We start from the raw sequence: 22,014 nt of genomic DNA on the forward strand, positions 1-22,014 counted from the left end.
AAATGAAGCTATTCCCTTCCTGTAACGGGGAAAACGGCCGCACATACATTTTAGGGAGGAATGCCGTAGTAAATCCGACCCTTAATCAAGCCTATTTTCCAATTGGAACAATAATATAACGAACCCTGAACGGTGTTTTGGGCCGTAGATGTTGGCGAGCTCCCTGTTGGAATGGGGTAGTTGCTCTGGGTTGGATCAACTTGAAACTTCCGGTCATCCTTCGCGCCTATATTTCTTTATGACATTTTACGTTCAATCTTCCGTCTTCAATCTTCCCAAGTAGGCGACTCATGAGTATGGTTAACTCCTCTAGCCAATCAGACCAGTGTGGTGATCCAAACCAAGTGGGCTTCCACGGGTAATACCGGTGTAGATGTGTAGTCTTACGGCAGATTTTCTGACAAGGTGTGTAAACAAGCTGAATTCGATAGCTGTATGGAGTGCAATTGATGCACAGTGAATGATGAAAGTGAACAAATAGGTTTGGTTGAGGATAATTCAGGCAGGCGATCACAGATCTGATATGTTAGGAAGGTACGATGGGTAACCATTCCCTCAACCTCGAGATGCCAAGGTATGTGCTCGTGTTCGAAATACGCGGCATTTCACTGATCTATGTCGCACACGACATGATTTTCCTTACCGCCACCATCACACATTAGAATCTCAGGCTCAGAAGCGGACAAAGATGGTGGAACCTTGATCTCGCCGACTCAATCACTCTCTACAACAGATCGACAGCTGCCTGGAAGAAACGATCTCTTTGTCGGCTCTTTCGGCCTTTACCACGATAACTAGCCCTTCTGACTCGTCCTCAAACTCCAACCTCTTGGCACTGTGCCAGCGATTTCAGCGCGACGCAGCGAAACCACTAGTATGCATATACGGGGGTATAATAACAGGAAATAACAAAAAACCCAACAGCAACACCGATGCAATAAGTCAACGAATACCCAACTCAACTCCCATCAATCCGAATCAACGTCCTAAACTCATTGTTCCGAATCCTCGTCTCTGGAATCATCAATCGCATAACCCAATAATGCTTCATATCCGTGATGCTCACATCCCTCCCAGCTGAGTGCACACTCCAATTCGTCTGATTTTTCGATCCGAGAAAGACGCCTTCGACTGGTATCCCACGACGGTAGTGTCTGTATACCTGTACAGGCTCAGCGTTTGGTTTGCCCCAGACGAGTCGTCCTGTACTGGGGTGGTGGTCAATCCCCACGGCGTGCCATTCCAAGGCGCCGGCACCGGGACCGGAAAGGACGTATGCTTCGATTTTGTTCAGGACACCGTTGCAGCGGAGCTGGGTTTTGAGGTTGTTGTTGTCGCTTACGATTGTGATCTAAATCTTTGTTGGTTATTTGTTCCCCTTCGTCGGTTATGTTTTCATGTATGGAACAAGTCCATGCAAGGGTAGCAACTTACAAATCCATGCTCGATCGTGTTGGGTCTGTCTTCTCGTAAACGTATGATATCGCTGCCAGTCTCAAAGCCTTCGATGCTGCATAACCCTCGAGTCGCAGTTCCATTGTAGCAGCTGTCAACTTTGAGTGTCCAAGGCCCGGCTATCTTTGTCTCGTTGTTGTACAACGGTAGCTGTGAGCAGTCTGTGACGGACTCAATGAATGGCCCTCGCTTCCCTGGATGTGCACCAGCGAGTAGAAATAGACACGCGAATACAACACTGGTGATCATGATGACTGTAATGAAGGAGAGTACAAAAGAACGCTGAGTGTTTGCCATGTTTTCGTACAGAGAACGTGAATCTTTATATTTCTGCCTTCACGGCGCCATGTTACATTCATTTTCAATCCGTCTTCTAAGTGTAACAGCTCTGAGTTCAATCCAGACACCGCGGTTCTCTATTTCTAGGCTGCAACTAACCAAGGGCTGGTGTTATTGATATCAGCCCACTTAGCGGCCAAAATAGACGATTTCGCGTTTCACGATTGGTGGCGAGCTGAGCTTCTAGGGCTTCTTTTTCCAATTGAAATGTTTCATTGGACATCAAACTCCCTTCTCCACATAGTGTATCCCCACTGCGATCAAAAGGCTTGACTTAAAAAGACCCTGCCGTGTCTTTGATCTATTTTGGACCCTGGAATTGAGACACTCGCTAGAATTTTCAAAATACCGTTGCATTGCTCGCCAAATCGAGTTTTTGTTGAAGGGTTTGAAACCCATCATTCCAAGTCTCCCGTCCATTCCCAACTTCATATATATTCATAATCTATGTCATAAATATCTCACGATATGTTCTAGTATACAGTCTAGTCTACTCACGAGCAAGAAGCCCTTCGGCTTCCTGGGCGTACTCGGCGGGCCCACCATGTGACTTGCCCAGGGTTTCAGCCATAGCCAAACCTTCACGCCGACCCTTGTCCGCATTAACCATCCACACAAGGGGGATAGGCAGAAGGATCAGAAGCGCCATGAAGAAAAATCCACTTCGGATTTGGCCGGTCGCATCAACAAGAACGCCCACAATAGCCGGCCCAATGAATGAGCTGCCCTTGTCCGTAGCAGCGTAAAGAGCGTAGAACGCAGCCTCGCTACCGGGTGGAATCATGAGTCCGAAGAACGATCGGCAGTATGATGCCAGTCCTCCCGACACGACTCCGTGGACGATGGCCAGCGGGAATATCTCCCACGGCTGTTGTAGCCCGAACACACCCCATTTTTTTATGAAGGGGATGTAAGCAAGCAACCCATAGAGTGGTATCATCTCAAACATGCCAATGCATAGGATGATGGTTTGATTCGGCCGTAGGCCGAAGTACCGAGATACATGTGGCCATAGGAATGCGCCCGTCATGCCGGACACCGTCGCAGTGATGGAGAGAAGTCCGATCAGCGGTGTGCTCAGTTTGAGTTCCGTCCGCGCGAAGAGGATCGCCGTTGCAGAGACAGTGGCCATTGCATCGGAGATCAGGAACCATGCTACGAGGAACATGAGGACTTCGCGCAGTTTGATGACTATTTTCACGGTCTCCCATAGTGATTTCCAGGCAAAACCGATCAGTCGTAGCCAGGCTCGCCATCTTGCTGTGCCTTTGGTGGCGACTGAATCCAAGGGAGGCCCCGGTCGTGTCTTGAGCAAATTACGAGTGACCAAGGTGAACCCGCCCCACCAGATGCCGACCAGGAGCAATACGAAGCGCATGGGAAGAGTGCCAGACACTTTCACAAGGGAGGTCTTGGATAATGTGATCAGCAGGATGATACTGATGATTTGCACAAAAACCGCCGCACAATATCCAAGACCAATGCCTGTGGAGGAGATTTTGGTGGAAAGCTGCAGCTCCGGGGAGGACGACGGCGGGGCCTTGGCCCCTAGTCCACCTTCTAGTGAGCTCCGTGGCTGCTCTTGTGGCTGAAGTCCGTCTAAACTATCGTTGTCGGCATCATCGCTGCCCCAGGCGTTCCATTCCGAGTTACCTCCGTCTCGATCGAAGCTCGACATTTCCGCGCTGTCATCCGCCTTTCCCTCTTGCAGAGATGGGTCGTTGGCGACAAGCACAGGGAGATAAGAGTTCAGCACAACAAAGGATGAACCGAGGCAGGTCACACCGATGACGACCAATATCGATCCGATAATGAAGATAGGCGGCGCAATGAATATGAACAACATGCTGGCGAGCGCACCGGCGAATCCGAATACCATAAGTAATATCTTGCGGTTGTTCTCTATACATCCAATTGGACAAATTTGACGTTAACTCATGTCCCTCTTTCGCACCAAACATTCTCAGTCCGGCGTTCTGCAACCATACCGTAATCCGCCAGCGCGCTGAACGATATCAGTGTCAGCGCCTGTATGAGTACCGCTAGCGAGAAGGTGTACATGGCGAAGCTAGCTGTATTGACCTCGGCGCCAAAGATCGGCACCACACATTGGCCATGCTCAGCACTATTTGTGCTGTTCCCTGTGGATGGTCCGACGCATGGAAGACGGCTCACTTGCAGGGTGCCGCGCTCGCGGGCTAATTGTTCCAAGGTGAGCGGTAGGAAAGATCCTGGTGGCGATCGATAAGTAATTGATTATTTTAGGTTTGCAGATATGTCTTCACGAACCTACGCCACAGACCGCGAACACCTCCGCCGCAATCCCGTACGAGTACCATCCTAGGATCTCCCGGCGGCTCGTTGGGGTGGTATCTTCACCGGCATACCGTGGTGGTCGCTGCTGTACGCCTTCCTCTGGCGACGGGGGCCGAAAGGCAGCAGATATATAGGATAGCATGGAGAAGGTTGTGTAAATTCTCCCCCAGGAATCCACAAATTTACAAGCCCAGGTACGCGCGGATGCGGGCGGAAGAGCCCCAACGAGCAACATTGTTGATGATGTCATCAGATCGGCAGGATATACGCCTCTTTGGGAATGTCTTCATTTTCTATAACAAAGTATATGGTAGATACTCCGTACACTGCCCTATAAACATACAAAGAAGAGCCATAAAACGATGAAACACAATATAGCGCATGATCCTCGGAATAAAAGATAACCTGCCCATAGAACGGGCTGAATGGCGATGAGTTCATCCGAATCCCGAATCGAATATATATATCTCAGAAGGCCTTTGAGCCTGTCCTCTCATGATATATTTCCGATATCTCTGCGATCTGAATCGATATCCTCTCTAGGTAGGACTGAGGCGCAATATTACTAAGTTCGGCGACGTCAACATGCAGTCACATATACTACATATATTTAACCAGGCAACAGAGTAGTGCACAACGAATTTCACGATTATTTCAACCAGTCACCCGTCATCATGCCTGCTTCGGTGTTCCTCCTTGGTCCCGGCTTTGTAGGCGGAGAAATCATTGACTTTCTTCTCATATCGAACTACAACGTAACAACACTTGTCCGTCACGAATCAGCCGTGGCAGATTACGCCAATTTAGGCGTCAAAACCGTCGTGGGCAATCTGGACGACACATCAGTGATCAAGGATCAGGTCGCAGTTAATGACATTGTCTTCTACATCGCGACTGCAGATCACTTGTCATCTGTCCAAGCAATAATCGATGGCATCAGACAACGAGCGGCGCAAGGGCTGCAAACAATATACATCCACAACAGTGGAGCAACTTTGCTTTCCGATAACGCCCAAGGAGAGTATAGAAGTGATATCGTCTTTGACGATGAGCAACCCGACGAAATCCACGCCCTCCCCGATTCTGCACCGCATCGCCTAATCAATCTAGTCATCGTCGGAGCAGCCCAAGAATTAGCCTCCTACGCCAAAATAGCCATCATGATTCCGCCCCTTATCTACGGCATGACTAGTAGGGAACACCGCCTGTCGATTCAATTGCCGACGCTCATCCGGTATTCTATCAAACATGGCTATGCGGGTCAGATCGGGAAAGGTCTCGCAGTTTGGAGCCAGATTCATGTCAGAGACCTTGCCAGAGGATATATGATTCTTCTTCATTGGATAGAGAGTGCACCCATTGCTGAGATTGCGCTGAATCCGTACTTCTTTTGTGAGAACGGTCAAGAGTTGTCTTGGGGTGAATGCGCCGCTGCGATTGGCCATACACTCAGGAAGACAGGGTGCATTACTAAATCTACGCCAAAGCCCATTCCGAAGGAAAACTGGGATGATTTGTTCGGGGAATATTCTGGGATGGTACTGGGATCAAATGCACGAATTAGGGCGAATCGACTTCGGAAATTGGGCTGGACACCCTTGGAGACGGACACCTTTGCCTCCTTGGCTGAAGATGAGATTCCAATTATCGCGAAGGAGACCGGGGAGTTCACAGGGTATGCGAGCGTTGTTGTGTCGTAACTGGAACCACTCAACCGCTGTGTTTTGCCGTCGTCCTGTATCACTTGCACAAGTAATTAAGACTAAAGACGTGCTTTGGCCTCGCTCGGGTACTTTGAATTATTACAAGGCTTCCAAAGAGTAAGATATGACTGTCTCAACGGATTTAAGGATCGGGAGAGAGGCAAATCACAAGTTCACAGAAAAGGGAAGTCGAGGGACGACAGTCGCACTTGCCGATTCCGGGCCGGTATAGGGTAACTTCCCAATCGGGCTGCCCCTACTCTTCCATGAAACTCAACATCAAGACTTTTGTCCTTCCTTCATCTTCACACAAAAAGACTTCATATCTGCAGTTCTATCAAATCCATGTGCTATGGCGATTCTACATTATCTCGAATTCATCATTGGCCGGCTACTGTACCCAATTCGTGGCCATGATTCAGGCCAAATCATTCAATGCCCGGCCTTCAAAGACCTTCCCGAGCCCAACATGACCCTCGAAGCACCCGAAGCCGGCCCCTCGGGCTCTAAACTACCTCTCCACTGTACTTGCAAGGCCGCTGATGGCAAGGGTGGTCTTCCTGAACTGCGCTGGACAGCTCCAAGCTGTCGCGAGGAAGTCAAGGAGTATGTACTCCTCTGTGAAGACCTCGATCCACCAATCCCATTCCTTGTCTTTCACCACGGTCTCCTTTGGGCTATTCCACCCTCGACCACGAAAGCTGAAGCGGCTGATGTCCACCCGGATGATCACGCCAAGATCTCCCGCCTGACCGTTGCTGGTTGGCGCTTTGTGCCAAACTTGCTTGGATTGCCGTTTGTCGGCGCTGGTGCACCGCTCGGCCATGGAAAACATCGTTACATCTTCACCATCATCGCGCTCGATGAGTCTCTCAAGTTCACGGCTCCCGAGAAGGTGACAAAGAAAGATATCAAGCATGCCATGATGAGCAAGGTCATTGGATGGGGACAGTGGATTGGCACCTTTGAAAAGCCCTGGCCCAACTAAATCATCATCAATACCACTTCTTTTACAAACACAACTAGTGTGAAAGGGACATCAGGAGCGGGATTGACGAAGGAGTCCAAGGTACTTCGGCAGTGAGTGTGTATCTCATTCCCTTACATTTACTAGGGTTCTTCATGTAAGTATCGTTATGGAACTAATTCCCTAATAACAATTTATTTTTCGGTCATGATTGTTTTCAATTCTGTTGTGCATTTCCAACTAATTTGTGCAATGGTCACCAGTTGTAGTCCAAGAACCCTAGGCTAGTTCACAATAACGTGTGTCATAGCTCACGTCAGAGCACTTTATATTATCCATCCCAGACACCTGTTTGCGATGTTCCCCTGATGATGTCCCAAATGTCCCAATCGAAGAGCTTCTAAAATGGTCAGTCTTGAAACTCTTCAAATTCTGTGCGAGCCAGCTGACACACTGACCTTTACCGGTGCAACTCAACCTATCCGGGGAGTTTCGTGTCGTCTATTCTGACCTGCTCATTGGTAAATGCAGTCATGCCAATCCAATAATTTGCCGGAGGTTTTTATGTTCATAATATCTACCAGCTGGGTGATTTCTCAACGATTGTGTATATTTATATACCCCTTTGATCGTTGCAATGCGAGTAACAGTCCCTTTTGGTTTCGACTTTTGTCGGCAATTTCCAGCATGCGAATTTCTTTACAAACCAACTCAATCATCATCACTCATCTAACAATTGCTACTACTGAGTGACCACCGGAAATTTAGAATGCTCACGAGCTCTCGGGTTCCATTCCACGTCTTAATATACACACATTTTCAACCAGCGATCACTCAAAAATTCGAATAATCGACTGCAGCCGACGATCTGTCTCATTTGCCATCACCAGGTGCCATTTTGAAGGCGAGGCCCAGTGGAGATCTTGATGGATGAAACGGACAATAATTGACAGATGAGACAGACAGCGGCGCATTTGGCTAATGTCCTCTTCTCCCCACACAGAACAAACCCCCCCTTGTACCGAGGTGGTGGCCAATTTGGCCCTCACCTTCAACGCCCGTGCCGCTTTCTCAATCGCCATGACTAATAAGGTGAGAATATTAGCCCTGGCGTTTGAAGCAAAACATACTTGACATTGAAGGATGACCACTCCCTGTTGCTGCACCCTTTCCAGGTGGAGCAATATTTTATTCGGCCCATTCACCTCCTCCGATTGCATGACTTCACTAAATGCCTGGGCATAGCAATTGCAGTGAAGGGAAGAAGCGTCTTCCGGCAGTGCCTCAAGATCAATATCTTCCAGTGGGAGAGATTGACTGGAATCAGTATCTACCGGTTCGTGCCAGATTTCACTGGAGGGCAAGTCCATGATTCTAGCCGGATTCCGTACTGTTCCGGAGACCTGAATTGCGTTCGGTGCGAGGCTGAACGGGTAAATTGCACCACCTTGAAAGAGTGACCCAGACTGGATGTCCGGCGCAGCGGTGTGGAGGAACCCTTCAATGGGGGGTTCATCGACCATCAAACCGATGTGGGAAGTATAACACTGTGTGGAATAGTCAACACGCCCAGAAAAACGGGGACCCCCAGAACTTTCGAATCCGTCATTTTGTTCAAACGAGCTATCCGGGCTGGTATCGGAAAATCCTGGATCCGCGCGGTTTTCGGCCTCGTGGTCCTGGATCCCTTGTCCAATCTTGTGGTTTCCTGCGCGTCCCAACGGTCATCTATCGACATCTATATATACTATGGACTAGGTATGTGCTCACCTGCAACATCCGAGAGCAGATTTGTGAAACTCGACCACTGAAAGTTTCCCTTTGGTGGTGTAACTTCAGTGCCGGTGCTAGGGTCGCTCTTGTACGACTCTTCCCTTGAGCTAGGACCCGAGCCGGATGATGTAGTTGGACTCGGGATCCGACTCGGGACCCTGCGCGCCCTTTGCGCCCTCTCTTCTGGGGCTAGCCTCGTCGGACGGTCAACTCCCTCCACCTCCTTTCTACGCATCTTGATGCCTGTCCCTGCTGCTGCCGGCCGAATCATCTTTCTCTTGGCCGGCCGGCCCAACGGCTGCGAGATTGAATAGACACATTGATACCCATGACTCTCGCAACGGTCACATGGGTAGGTGTGGCTACATCGTATCTTCGCTTGCTGGCAGGCGTTACAGGTTGTGCGCATCTTTTGGTTGCGAAGTAGTTGACCGTTGGACTGGAGAGACCTCTTGGTAGAGGTCTCAGCCATGTGTAAATTGTGGAACAGATGTTGAAAGGTTTGTCCGCTCGGACTCCTCAATCAACAAGTATGATTCTCCCTGGTCTTGGGCCAACTTGGGGTATTTATAATTCATCTCATGATGAGTTCACCCACCTCTTTCCTAGTTGATATTGAATGCTGTCAGCAACACAGGACCACGTTTGATTGCACTCCCGCATTCATCACGAAAGGCTGTTTACCCACACCACAATGACCTCCGTTTACAGCAATTGCCGAAAGCACAAGAAGTTACATGGATCGAACTTTACCAATGACAAATAACCTTGTCCTACCCCCCTTGGGACCTGTGTGCGAGTACCACGCTTGTAGTCTGTGGGGGTGTTGACTGTTCAAGGATCACCAACTTTACCTCACCATCCATCAGTGAACAATTGAAGTGGTGACGTGAACTTGGGGATTTCTTTGGATGCTAATTGATTTTAGTAACGCCGTCGTACGGTATTCACATTTCATGGAGCTAGGATGCTTCCTTACACTAGAATCAAACCCGTTGTTGCACACAAAACAGCTGTTTCCTTTCTCGGACAACGTCCTATTCTAGTTGCTGCGTCGAACAACTCCAGATGGAAATTCACGGCCATCATTGAACAAGAGGCATGAAGCCGAACTACAATATATGCTAGTCGATCGAGGGGCTTTCCCATAACAGCGGCATCTATCAATCGATCTGTCTGTTGACACTTATTTCTACGGCGTTCTCGGAGCATATGCTCACCTGATAAGCCAGTTGCTTGCGATTCTTATATAGGCACAACAATTGGTGCGTTATTGCGGCCTTGACACGCATTTCTTATTTCTGATATGAACATTTTATTACAACCATCCACATCTAATTTTCTGATATACTATACGAAGTACGTTGCCAATTGTTCTCCAATAATTTGGTTGTCCGATCTCATTTCAATTTTCGCAGACAATATATGTTCCCTATAGTAAAAGCTTCATCTTTCACCTCATTATAGCTACTATTACCATTCCAGATACCACCATGCCTGCCATCAATCCATCCACCCACCGTCAATGGTGGCGGCAGCTAGGTTGATGGCAGGCATCGTGGTACCAGGAATCGTAATGGTAGGTATAATCAAGTTATAAACGAACCTTTTATTATAGGGGACATGAATTATCTTCAGATAATCTATTTATATATTCAAAAGGGGACCTTGCAACGCGGACAGCAAGCGTACCGACAGCCCTGCCTGCGAAACAGATGTGAGAGCATAGTCGTTACTGGGAATAGGAGGGGCGAGAGAGGAAAACACCATAGGGAAGTGAAAAGTGTGCCTCGGGGCTTGTTTTTAATCCTGTACTATTACCAATTTAATTATATGGCGTGACTTGATTAACCCTGGTGAATTAGCCCTAGCTATATGATTTCATGGGGAATTGTTGCTCAGACCCCCCTGCCTTGAATTTCAGTACCGCCTTCCTGATCGAGTACCACTCAGAATGTTCCGGCCACACTTTATTTTTTCTGCCATGTATTCTGCCTACTTCTGGTTTACATAGTAAAAAAACATGCATTTTGATTAGAAAAATCGTATATACTACCTGATTTCTATAGGAATTAGCTCCTTGATGAATGAGCAGTTGATGAAGCAGTCAACAATAAAGCAGTTGGTGATGAAATAGATAGTTGATACAAGAGATGACAGAAGTGACTAAATTTTGTTAGGAGTTTACATACAAGCTGTAGGTACCTGCTGCTGTCTTGCTCTATGTATCATATGCAGTTGAATACAAAAGGAAGGCGGTACTATTCAGGCAGTGGGCATCCAGGGTGCAAGCAAAGATTGGGTTAGACCGCTGTGCCGACAGTATCTTACAATGTTTATGTTTCCAGATAATGGAGAGTTCCAAAAATAGCACCTTCGAAACGTGGATCATATTCTCAAGTCTCCTTGAATAAATAATCTCAGTTTCCATGTCCCCATGCACTATCTCATGCCACCAATCCGGCTGTGCTCGTGGGACAATCCACGGAACGGAACGAGGTCGTTGTCGCACTGTCAGGCATGGTGGTTGTCTCTCCCTCGGCAGGTTCATGTCTGCCAATGAAATAGTTCATAGCAATGGGAGGGCTCAACCCTGCTGCCTGAACAAACTTCCTGATATCGAATCCGGCACGTGCGCTAATAGTCTTAGGGAACACATGTGCAAAGCAATCCGGAAATTGATAGGCTGGGGGCTGCGCGAAAAGGAGATAGACGTAACGATGATGCGTGTTTGGTGGTGCACGAGGAGCTATGTACGAGGCTGCCGGGTTATGTCTGTCCCCGTGGTCTTTTCCTGGAACGATTATGGAAGGGGGTGACGGCTTTGTACAATCCATCATTAGGTTTGGCTGGTACCAGTGTAGAATGACTGATTGGATATGGGTTCCTGGTAGGATGGCGTCGAGGTCGATGAAGAGGGTGATGTATTTCTTGTTGCATCCGAGGTTCTTGCTGCTGATCTCGGGAATCATGCTGGCCTCTGGGCTGATGTTAAATTACTTGATTCAAGCCGTTCGCCATTTGCATACCTCGGATATCTAAGTCCATGCCAGGAGTGATCCATTGGCCCCCGGGATACCGTATTTGCAGTTGCTGACTAGGGGGCGAAGGGAACATCTGGACTATGTCTGTTAGAACACCAAAGAGGAGTGCAAGTGGTGAGATCATATTGTGTTTTTTAGAATCAACCGAGGAGAGTAGTTCGACAACATGTCAATCGGGAATGCAATGACTAAATCAATTCCACTCGGCCTTGTGATTCAATTTATAGACCCGCTTTCCACAAATAGTACTATAGTCTCCCGTGTATAGTTTGCCGTTGTGCATCAGTTTCGGCTTGTTTCTTGCGCCATTCCCAGCCTTTCATGTAAACAACACTTAAAATTGGCGTGACTAGCGCAATTGCGCCAGATACAAAACAATATGTCCATTGGACACCAATTCGCTTGATCAGAGGGTTAACTAAGGCTGCAGCACCAGCTCCCAGGAAACACCGCACGAGGTTGTTAGCGGCCATCGCGGTAGCAGGGGTCTCGTAGTACAAATCAACGATCAGAATGTTCATCACGTTATATGCCGCCGTGATACAAAAGCAAATTACGAAGACCACAGTAAGGGCAACCATGAGTGGTGGCTTTAACGGTATGAGTACTCCGTACACGACTATTGAGACAGCTGCAAGTATCTGAAAGGAGGAATTAAGTCAACTAACCAACTCCAAGGATGTCTCAGGGCAACGTACCGTCATTGGCAGACCAATCTGCAATCTCGCTTGTTCGATAGGAAATCCAAGGATGTCCTGCTTCTGGTTCTTGTGTACCGTCTGACCGGCATTGCGTCGAGACCGCCGGTAATTCCAGTCAACTAATACTCCGTTGACAGTTGCACTGAGTAATGACCCTAAGCCTGCAGGAATAAAGCATAGTCCAATACCCAAATCATCTAGATCGTAGATTCTGTGGAAAAGCGCAGGAATTCCCGCCGTGACCGCGTAATAGCTGCTGAAGACAACTCCATTTGCTAAAAGCACCAGCCCCACAGGTCGGTGGAAAAGCAGACGTAGGGTTGAGTATGGGTTAGGGACATTCAAGCGCCTCCTCGGCACACTTAATGCAGGTGGGGTCATTTCGGAGGTGGTCCAAAAGTAACTCCACATGGTTCGATTCCATCCGACTGCAGGGCTCGAGCCATTTCCGACAATGCCTCGGCACGTTTCAGGGAAGAATAGCAGCAGCGGGACGAAGAAAGTACCAGCTGCAATAGCGAGAAACCAGAATATTGCTTCCCAGCCCAGATACTTACTCAACACACCTCCAAGAATCGGCCCGATTGAAGGAGCAAGAATATTTCCCAGGGAAGTAAAGCCCATGTACATACCCCGCTCGGCGGACGTGATAATATCGGCCGCGACAGCGGATGCAAGGGCCACGGTTCCACTACTGCCACAACTTTGAACGGCACGAAGAGCTAAGAGTGCTGGGAAGCTGTGTTGTAGAGCGAGAGCAATGTTGCCAAATAAATATATCACGAAGCAAAGGATGTATGCAGGTCGACGGCCAGCTTGGTCTGCAAATGACCCTGTTAACATTGGAGAGAGGCCCTGGCATATCTTCAAACTCAGAGAGGTCAGTTATTCGAACGTAGTTTGTAGACTCTGGTTACTTATAACCTACCATGTATGTCGTGATCGTCAGATTAATTCGAGATGGACTGACTCCCAAGTCCTTTGCAATGGAATTCAATGCCGGGTAGTAGATATTGGCCGATAAAGGCGAAAAGCTCGAAGCCAGTGCTGCTGTCAAAATAATGAGGCGTTTCTGCGTTGGTGTGAAGACGGAGTATGCCTCGGTGCCAGAAGGGGCACGCAGCAAGGGGGTTTCTTCATCAACCCCATCGTTCTGCTGCTGCACTTGATGAATATCTTGATCGTTCATGTTGGTTCAAGGTAGAATGCCAAACAAAAATTTCACAGGATTCCTTCTGGATGTAATGGCGAATAAATACCCGGGTCCTTTTGCCGTTAAATCAACCGTGAACCCAATATCACAGCATTTCGGTGAAGGAAAATATATATGCATTCAATGCGCTCTTACGGTGGAAAAGGATCTTATTTCTCGATAAATTTGATAAACCGATATTTTTCACCAGTCTTCACAAGAAAAAGCAGCCAATGATATCGGAATAATCACTCTCTCGTTACATGTTCGAACTCTTAGATCTTAGGCCTGGGGCCCGAAGTTGGCTCCGCATGACCTGTATACAGATGAATAGGTCGAAACAGCTTGCCACGATTGACTAGAGCCCGTTAGCCAAGATACCACGCCTTCAGTGAACTGGTTCCTTACCCATGTACTCTCTCCAATGTGCCATGATACCAATAATGCGGTGAGCAAGCATTGCCGCCGGAATCATATCAGGCTCGAAACCACTAAATCACCGTGTTGGAACCTGCAGTCATCGTACACATGTCGCGAGTGAACTTACATTCCGGTAAATACGAAGTTACCGTAAAAGTCCGCATTGGGATACAAGCCCCGCGTACTAAAAAACTCATCTTTCGAAGCAGCCTCTTCGATCGCCTCAGCGACTTTCAATAGCGGTTGATTAACATCGGTCATATCCTTGAGGATACTTTGGATGGGACGCACGCGCGGGTCCATTCCCTTGTAAGTGCGATGGCCGTATCCGAATAACTTTTGCTTTCCAGATTTTATGTCTTCAATGAAGGCTGGAACATTCTTCGGTTCTCCAATGTTACGGAGAGCGAGTTGGGCTGACTCTGTTGCGCCGAAGTGTAGGGGTCCGTGTGCGGCAGCCACGGTAGCTATTAGGCAGGACACTGGGTCGGTGAGAGATGAGGCAGTAACTACTGTTGAGAAGACTGTTAGGGCCATTCCATGCTCGGCATTCAGGTTGCCAAAGCGGCGGAAACAGGACACGCGAGTGGGATCTGGTCGGTTTGTCTTTGGGTCTACAAGACCGGCCATGGCGAATAGATTCTCGTAGTAGGTTTGGTGGATCGATGGAGACTTCCAGGGAATGCCTAGTCGGTGGGATCTCACGGCCCCGAAGACCACAGCGTAAGCAGCGACAGTTCGTAGGATTATTTGGTCGGCCCGTTTGATGTCTCTTTGGTAAATCGTCGGATTTGTGGTCGCTGGGATCACATCGGGCGTACAGGCCAGGTAGGCTGAAAGGCCTGCTAGAACCAGCGGCAGTGGGCTAGTCTCCTTGCTGTGTATGTAAGCGCTTGTTAGAAACATAAGATGGTGGAGATACGATCAAGGAATCATCATACGGGAGATTAACGATGGTCTGGCGCACAATATCAGGGACCACTTGCATATATTGTGCCAGCTGCCGGCGCAACTCTTCGAATTGACTTGCTGTAGGATATGTTCCCCATAGCAGCAGGTGAAACATTTCTTCAAAGTCACACCCCCAGAGTTGGTCTAGGGTATACCCTCGATACAGAAGTAGGCCGCGCTCATGATCACTAACCACCAATCAGCCAGATATCTCAAGGGCCTTTGTGTGATTCTCACGAGAAGCTGATAGGTGATTCTGTCACGGCTGTGTTTTGCAATCCGGGATCATAAACACGCAACCCATGGGCAACTTGGTCTGCGCGATTGCTGTTCAGGGAAGGTGCCCGGATACGCTGAAGGTCGGTCGCCCGTACTGCGTTTCGGTTAATGGGGATCTCATAATTCGCGTTAGTGCGTGAGTCACGGATGAATAGAATGCCAGTCGACATTTTGAACCAGAATACTAAGTAAAAATGAATTTCGGTGTCGGAGTTTCGTGGGGAAGTTTCGGTCAAATGGTTGTTCTGTTTCCTTGTACGAGTCAACGTCGCTGATTGCTGGCCCTGTCAGAGAAGACATCACGTAAGGCAACGTATGAAGCTTGCCGACAAAGATACACCCGGTACGGAGTACTACTGGCATTGAACTCTACATGGTCGGGCTGTGTCAGGGATATGTTTAACTATTCTGGAAACTATAACCTTGCATTCATCATTATCACTCGTTATAAGCACCCATTAGATGTTTTCTTTTCTTTAGACAGCCACAACGTCCCGCATTTACTCCGGCATGTGCTTGAATGGGTGGGCAAGGGATTCCTGGCAGAAAGGAAGCTTGCTGACCGTCCAGATCTCGGTGTCCTACATTGAGCGAGGGGTCAGTCACACTCTGGTGAAAGTTAAATCTAGCCCTAACTTGTGACACTTACGGGCTTCAAGTTCTTCTTGATCTCAGTATCCAAAGTGCCGGCCTTGATGGCAATGATATCGGGAGCGGCATCAGGATCGTGAGCGATCGGGGAACCACACTCAGAGCAGAAGATGCGGTGGACAGCGTGGCCGGAGGAACCTTTGCCAGCCCAGCTCTTGGTGGGACCCTTGATAGTCAGCTTGTCCTTGGGGACAACAGCTACGAGTGCTATACAAAGTCAGCAATTGTGTTTCTCCGTGGGTATTTACGCAACTAACAATAGGTCGAGCCACTCTGGCGTTGGCAGTCATCGCAGTGATCATAGGCAGTGACCAAAGGAGCGTCAATGTCCACGGTGTACGTGACGGCTTTGCAAAGGCAGTGTCCGGAGAGAGGCATTGTGTATGAATTGATGGATTGATTCTTCCAAGGTACTTGTGATTGAGGACCTCCGGAGATGGGTGGAACGGTATTTAAGGGATAATTCCCCCCAACATTGGAAGAAAGTTGAACTGGTCATGGTCATTGATATGTCAAGTCACGAATACCTGCTTTTTCCTTTGCTAATGCTGGTGAAACAGGTACCCGGTACCTACCAAGTTACGTCATAGCTACGCTGTGCTTTGATTGAGCTTTTTCCACAAAATCCACCAAGTTTGACCGATTCAACCAGTTTGGGCAATTCGAATTCCAAATAGAAAGGTCGTTCGGGATTTCAAATCGGCTAGTTCTCTTTTTTGGCCCCTGTCAGCCCAAAAGCTGCAAGGCAATGACAAATTATTGTGCCCCGCCAGAGCTCTATGCAAGGCTTTGGGAAATTTACCCCTCCACAAAGACTCAACTTAGCGTGCCACTCATATCAAGTCTCACTCGATAATGCTGATCGAGCTCCACAAATCACCTTGACGGTGGAGATACGACCCGCCTTATCCGACGGTGCCGACTCGGTCTCCTTCGCATTCGGACGCTCTCCGATTCGTATAACTGAAAGCCACAATGTGTGTTCAAGCTGTCTCGAGAACGAAAATCGCTTAGGCGCCACAATTGAGCAGTTCAATCATTCGCATTAAAGCGAAGATATCAGGTGATAAGTCTGCTAGCAATTAGCACGGCTTACAGTGGAGCATATGTGCTAGTGAGTGAGCTGAAGTGGAGAATATTGTGAGTCTACAATTTGTTCTGCGATCTGCGTTGTGATCAACCGCTACCGACCCAGACGCTAGACAGCAGTAAGGAGCTAGGTTCGTGATCCGGTGACCTGGTATAAACCGGTACATATTTGTCAGTTTATGCAATCCGGGCAAGAAGCTAAACTCCCGAGGATCTGTACAGAGTTCGTTTAATACCTCCGCGGTGAGCTCGCTTTTGTACTTTCCCAATTCTCATGAACATCAGAGAACTGGGTCAGGCCTCAAATAACGTAGACGATATCCCAGAAATGTTCGTTGTCGAGTCAGATGTCATGTAGCTTTGGGATCTTTCTTGATTTGTGTACATAGTATAAGTTAAAGTAGGTTTACCAATGTGTTTACATTGGTTTGTACAATATATATGTACAACTGTTGGTTGTGCGCATCGCTATTTTACATGACAGTATCAAATGTTATAGCTGCCATAACTACCTCGTCGGGCATTGTCGATCTTGTCCGCTGCACTCTGCATGCGCCTGTCAGATACCGTATTCACAAAGTTTAAACTACACTTACCTGCATCTGAGCTGCCATTCCTCCCCGAGGATTCTGACCACCATAAACACTAGCCTCAGCATGTTGTGCGTCACGGGCATCATCTTTGGTGATATATGCAGGCACATCAGCGACGGCTGTGAGCCCCAAGGCATCATTACTGTCGGCAATCGACCGAATCTGGGCAGAGATGTAGCCAACTCCAGGTGGTTGGTTAAATGCACGTCCCTATGGGACCTTGCGTTAGTAATTAATTTGACACTCAATACTTTCACGGGAATTCCCTGACCTCTGTGGCTTGAATCTCCTCTGCATCTTCTATCGAGATCGCGCTGGATGGCTTCCGCGATATCTCCGCGACCTTATTTTCGAAATTCATCTGTCGCATACAAAGACTCTGGGCCGTTGCTATAATCGGTCAGTCGTGCGTTGCTTGAAGACGCAATAGAGTTTATGCTTACCAGCTGGTCCACCTCGGGAAGGTCCGCGTCCAGTCAACGCGCTCTCAGCCTGTGAGATGGCCGAAACATCATCCTGTGTGATGCGCTGTCCCCTCTCGGCAGCGAGCTGGATTTCGGCGACGGTAGGAATATCAAAATTCATGGCTGCGCGTATCTAAATGACATTTGTTTTTCTATTTCGCTTGATCTCACAGCTTGTTGTTGTACTATATACTTCGACTTTAGAGCCGGTGATGTCACGGTGAGGACATATCAATCGACCGAACTTTGCCTTTCCTCGTCAGTGGTGGGGGCGTTGAGTATATGCAGACTTCGAATAGAACATTCGACGCTTCGACCAAACAGAAATTGTGGGGGGATGCGTGATACCCCAATTTTGCCATGTCGCCAGGCCCCTAGCACATTATTCCAAATCATCATCACCTCGTGGCACGATGTCTGCAGGACCATGCACACTTGGTACAACGCAGCCATGATTATCTGGAGATCTCCAAGGCAGAACATATTGCTTAAATCTCGTTGACTAGTTATGTTTTAGTGGTTGGCCCCTTCTCAACGGGGTAGGGCAGCTTCTGAGCGCCGTTCGCGCCGTTCCATGGACGTCCTGCTGCAGATTGCCCCTGTCAGTGCCACCGCTACCAAACCCAAAAAGGAAAGAAAGGACGTCGAATAAGAATCCTCAGGACGAGCCAACTTCCATGCCGCGTCACCATCGACCGCTCTGGCCGAACGACGGCAACCGAATATCCAACCACGAGATCTGGAGAGTCCCACGTTGCGTGACATGGCATGATAGCCCAATGGACCCTTGTCATGAGTAGCACGCCTCCATTAAGCTTCATGCTCTGGGTGGTGTCAGACACATGGCTACGAGTCTAAGTCACGGCAATGTACCTTTGGCCGATGTCTACGAAATTGCTCAAGGCAGTTTAAGATTTCCAGTTAGCAAGGGGTTTACCCAGGAGCTCTGTAAACCATACGATAGTCACTGTTGCAAGACCATGTCCCGCATGAGACCTCATGAGTGAGGGTCGATGGGGCATCATTCCGGCGTTTATTGGGACGGACCCGGAGATCAATTTGTTGGAATTGACATAAATTCTGTAGTAGTTTTTGGGCTCGTGTAAGAAGAATTGTGCATTGATTTTGACATGGAATATGCAATCTGATACTCAATGTAGAAATTGCCGCAATTTTCTAAATTAGAACTCTTACAAACCATACTTATGACCGAATATTTAAAATAAGGAGAGGCATGTAGCTAATCCCGTGGTCTCAAGGAAACTGCGGTAGTAATAGATTTGACGTCATAGGCTCTTGTCTGATAGTACTCGGCTAGACTTTAAAACCCCCAAATTAGGGCAGTCAGTTCATTTGAGAACAGATCGAGAAAATTGGAAGACATACCACGTGCATCAAGTAAATCTGACTTAGAACATTGACACTAACGTGGGTACCGAAGAAAGTGTCCGCGTAAATTCTTTGCTTGATGAGTGACAGCCACAGGTGTAGCCTGGCAGGAACCGTTCAGCAGGCCAGCTGGTCTAACCCTCTATTTTATTTTTGCTTTAGATCGCGTATTGATACATTGCGATGACGTATATTTTCTTACTCCCCAGTTAAACCATCACTTTGAGCTACGTACATAAAGCGACGAACAGTTTATAGCCGAGAACGCTATCTTATTTCGGGCTACGGTACCTTTCGTATCTCCAGTCATGCTTTCCAGTCAGGCTATCTCAATCTTCAGGCAGACATTGGCAACTTGACATTCAAGCTTGAGATCATCAAATACATCACCTAACTCCTCTCCATCCGCGAGGCAAATGCCTAGCTTTAATTTTCTAAGATTCACTGAAAAGTTCACGGCGCGCAAGAGTTTCAAAAGCTGCGATGATAGCTCGAGGTGGTAATCAAACATAATGTCTGTGATTTCCAGATTCACGAGGCAATGGGGCAAGATTTCCGTAAGTGGCTTCATATCCCAGTTAAGTATGGAGTTATCGGGAGATTTCATCAGATGATCATGTCTGACTTTAAGTGTTTCGAGGACATTAAAGTCTTTAAAAGATCCGAAAGGGTTTTCAACAACATCCTTTTCAGCAACCACTTGATCTTTATATGCATCTCCATAGCCGATGCGTAGGGTCTTGAGAGTTGTTGTAAATGGAAGAAGAGCCAAGCGGAATTTCGAGGCATCGAACTGCTTCTCCTCATCGAGGTCATATTCGTCTGCCTGTATCTCGACTCTGATGGAAATGTGCTCAAGATGTGTACACACTGCGAGCCAGTCCAGCATACCGCGACACCAGTAACCCTCTTCCACAGTAATATCCTGGACAGGGCACACGTCTTGGTAACTTTTGAGGTCCATATCTTCATCTTTTTTCTCGCCTATTGCGGTTCCGTAGATCTTGCGGACTTGAGGGAAATAAAAGAAAGGCTCCACAAAGCCCGAATCAATCCACGAAGCCCCCCAGGCAACACAGGCTCGGACCTCTTTTAAGTGAGGAAACGGCGGCTCGTGGTGAAATGGCTGCTGGCGTTTCGCCGCCTTGAGCAGGATTTCGGATACGAGGTCGGAATGTTCATGCTGGAACTCAAGAATTCGGAGGTTGGTTAGCCGGACAAGAAATAGGCCCAACCATGCTTCTCCGCATATTCCCTCCTCCCCATGAAGATGCTCTGTCCACAATTCCTTTTGCTCTTGCTCTTCCGTGGTGAAGATGTCTTCCAGCGCATGCTTGATGAAGCTTTGCATCTCGTCGTTCATTTCTAATGGATCATGCTGGTCACATTGTGACCAGCATAGGTCGAGTCGATGGACTTGTCTGGCGAGCTCCGGTTGTCTCCACATACGCATGATTAAGCCGATGAATGACTCTGTAAAATTGTCCGAAGATATGTATGAATACATCAAAGGCGAGAATAGATCATGAAATCGTCGACAGGTAAGGCTTAGCGAATGCAAGGTAGACTGAGCGCAACCATCTTCCTGGGCGTGCTTCCCAATAGCTAGAAGAAGTTCATTCGGAAGTCGATCCATTTTGAGGAAATGTGCACTCTGGTGATTGACGGCCTTATGAAAATCGTGTATTAAAAAATGATGACCAAAGTGACGGAGGGCCCTTTCATTTAAATCAGATGTTACACTAGGCCCTTCCAAATCGTGCGTACGTTTTCTGTCTCAGGTGAGACAGTGGATCGACGCTTGGCGTTTAAGACTATTGTCTTCGCGTTTTTGGATTTCGATACCGCGTCGAGGCTAGATGTGCAAGAGGAAGGAAACATTGGATGTTCGCAGTCGATCGAAACTTTTTTCACTTTCGCTGCCTAGACGATAGGTCCGCTAACCATTACCCACTAATCAGCGAAGATCTAGCAGGGAAGACGAACTCAGGATTGGACACCATGGGAGACTAAACAGGGTTTTGGACTAGCAAAAACTAAAATATTTAATATCAGAAAATTGCATACCTTATTCTTGTGTCCCTTGTCTCGCCGAACATGCACCAACGTATGCCAAGAGATCCAAACGGTATGTTCGGTGAACCAGGATTTTCTTCATAAGCTGCATCTCAAAAACTAATGGTCTAAGTGTTCAGTTGGTCTTTTATCTCTACAAGAAGCTATTTGATCATCTAAGAAGGCCGATACGGCAGCTGCGACATGAAGAGTTTATAGAGTTAGTTTATATTTTCCTAGCTAGGCAGGTACAGGTACAAGCTAACCGGTGTTTGAGATATAACAGGGAAAAAATTACGGAATTTCTGCCGAGTGCGTTAGACACTGTTCAAAGGAGGTTTGCGTTGAGTGTATAATATTTTGGTACGGTATGTGTGGTGTTAAAATAGGATATATATGTCTGTAGAGTACACCCTAGGAAAGAGATTGTTTAAGTCTGTTCATCTATGCAGCTCACCTAGTATTTATAGACATGTTTTGTATACTCACTCAGAAGTGAGATGAGTTGTGGTCCCCTTCTATGAATGGTTCCACGGATAAACACGCTTCATAACTTCAGGCCTGATAAATCAGGCAATATGATCCTATCGGAGTAACTACGTAAGCAGAAATCAGGTCATGTGGGCCCGCCTA

The 22,014-nt window shown here is 47.8% G+C and overlaps 11 protein-coding genes across 11 annotated transcripts; 2 read left to right on the forward strand and 9 right to left on the reverse strand.

The window, feature by feature from the left end:
• Window positions 1–958: 958 nt before the first annotated feature.
• LCP9604111_8709 (uncharacterized protein) lies at window positions 959–1,704 on the reverse strand (the record flags this gene model as incomplete). Its single annotated transcript, XM_039076882.1, has 2 exons — window positions 959–1,351; window positions 1,435–1,704. 2 exons carry the CDS (start codon window positions 1,702–1,704, stop codon window positions 959–961), a joined length of 663 nt encoding a protein of 220 aa, XP_038925280.1.
• Window positions 1,705–2,284: 580 nt separating this feature from the next.
• LCP9604111_8710 (uncharacterized protein) lies at window positions 2,285–4,345 on the reverse strand (the record flags this gene model as incomplete). The annotated part of the gene is made up of 4 exons (XM_039076884.1): window positions 2,285–3,696; window positions 3,783–3,799; window positions 3,854–4,025; window positions 4,084–4,345. The coding sequence occupies 4 exons, from the start codon at window positions 4,343–4,345 to the stop codon at window positions 2,285–2,287; spliced, it is 1,863 nt and encodes a 620-aa protein (XP_038925281.1).
• Window positions 4,346–4,784: 439 nt separating this feature from the next.
• LCP9604111_8711 (uncharacterized protein) lies at window positions 4,785–5,810 on the forward strand (the record flags this gene model as incomplete). The annotated part of the gene is made up of 1 exon (XM_039076885.1): window positions 4,785–5,810. One exon carries the CDS (start codon window positions 4,785–4,787, stop codon window positions 5,808–5,810), a length of 1,026 nt encoding a protein of 341 aa, XP_038925282.1.
• Window positions 5,811–6,165: 355 nt separating this feature from the next.
• Window positions 6,166–6,801, forward strand: LCP9604111_8712 (YbhB/YbcL family Raf kinase inhibitor-like protein; the record flags this gene model as incomplete). The annotated part of the gene is made up of 1 exon (XM_039076886.1): window positions 6,166–6,801. The coding sequence occupies one exon, from the start codon at window positions 6,166–6,168 to the stop codon at window positions 6,799–6,801; it is 636 nt and encodes a 211-aa protein (XP_038925283.1).
• Window positions 6,802–7,831: 1,030 nt separating this feature from the next.
• On the reverse strand, window positions 7,832–9,025 carry LCP9604111_8713 (Zn(II)2Cys6 transcription factor domain-containing protein; the record flags this gene model as incomplete). Its single annotated transcript, XM_039076887.1, has 3 exons — window positions 7,832–7,864; window positions 7,911–8,488; window positions 8,551–9,025. 3 exons carry the CDS (start codon window positions 9,023–9,025, stop codon window positions 7,832–7,834), a joined length of 1,086 nt encoding a protein of 361 aa, XP_038925284.1.
• A 1,975-nt stretch (window positions 9,026–11,000) lies between these two features.
• LCP9604111_8714 (YbhB/YbcL family Raf kinase inhibitor-like protein) lies at window positions 11,001–11,721 on the reverse strand (the record flags this gene model as incomplete). Its single annotated transcript, XM_039076888.1, has 2 exons — window positions 11,001–11,533; window positions 11,583–11,721. The coding sequence occupies 2 exons, from the start codon at window positions 11,719–11,721 to the stop codon at window positions 11,001–11,003; spliced, it is 672 nt and encodes a 223-aa protein (XP_038925285.1).
• A 124-nt stretch (window positions 11,722–11,845) lies between these two features.
• Window positions 11,846–13,487, reverse strand: LCP9604111_8715 (uncharacterized protein; the record flags this gene model as incomplete). The annotated part of the gene is made up of 4 exons (XM_039076889.1): window positions 11,846–12,238; window positions 12,296–13,037; window positions 13,108–13,169; window positions 13,227–13,487. The coding sequence occupies 4 exons, from the start codon at window positions 13,485–13,487 to the stop codon at window positions 11,846–11,848; spliced, it is 1,458 nt and encodes a 485-aa protein (XP_038925286.1).
• A 278-nt stretch (window positions 13,488–13,765) lies between these two features.
• Window positions 13,766–15,310, reverse strand: LCP9604111_8716 (putative citrate synthase; the record flags this gene model as incomplete). Its single annotated transcript, XM_039076890.1, has 5 exons — window positions 13,766–13,848; window positions 13,899–13,981; window positions 14,038–14,787; window positions 14,852–15,049; window positions 15,099–15,310. The coding sequence occupies 5 exons, from the start codon at window positions 15,308–15,310 to the stop codon at window positions 13,766–13,768; spliced, it is 1,326 nt and encodes a 441-aa protein (XP_038925287.1).
• Window positions 15,311–15,640: 330 nt separating this feature from the next.
• On the reverse strand, window positions 15,641–16,169 carry LCP9604111_8717 (GFA family protein; the record flags this gene model as incomplete). Its single annotated transcript, XM_039076891.1, has 3 exons — window positions 15,641–15,721; window positions 15,790–15,998; window positions 16,049–16,169. The coding sequence occupies 3 exons, from the start codon at window positions 16,167–16,169 to the stop codon at window positions 15,641–15,643; spliced, it is 411 nt and encodes a 136-aa protein (XP_038925288.1).
• A 1,197-nt stretch (window positions 16,170–17,366) lies between these two features.
• LCP9604111_8718 (uncharacterized protein) lies at window positions 17,367–18,058 on the reverse strand (the record flags this gene model as incomplete). The annotated part of the gene is made up of 4 exons (XM_039076892.1): window positions 17,367–17,426; window positions 17,477–17,683; window positions 17,745–17,863; window positions 17,917–18,058. 4 exons carry the CDS (start codon window positions 18,056–18,058, stop codon window positions 17,367–17,369), a joined length of 528 nt encoding a protein of 175 aa, XP_038925289.1.
• A 1,587-nt stretch (window positions 18,059–19,645) lies between these two features.
• On the reverse strand, window positions 19,646–20,779 carry LCP9604111_8719 (uncharacterized protein; the record flags this gene model as incomplete). The annotated part of the gene is made up of 1 exon (XM_039076893.1): window positions 19,646–20,779. The coding sequence occupies one exon, from the start codon at window positions 20,777–20,779 to the stop codon at window positions 19,646–19,648; it is 1,134 nt and encodes a 377-aa protein (XP_038925290.1).
• Between the last annotated feature and the right edge of the window lie 1,235 nt (window positions 20,780–22,014).

The sequence above is a fragment of the Penicillium roqueforti genome, assembly GCF_015533775.1.
Source record: "Penicillium roqueforti strain LCP96 04111 chromosome Unknown scaffold_36, whole genome shotgun sequence".
In the NCBI taxonomy this organism is placed as follows: Eukaryota; Fungi; Ascomycota; class Eurotiomycetes; order Eurotiales; family Aspergillaceae; genus Penicillium; species Penicillium roqueforti.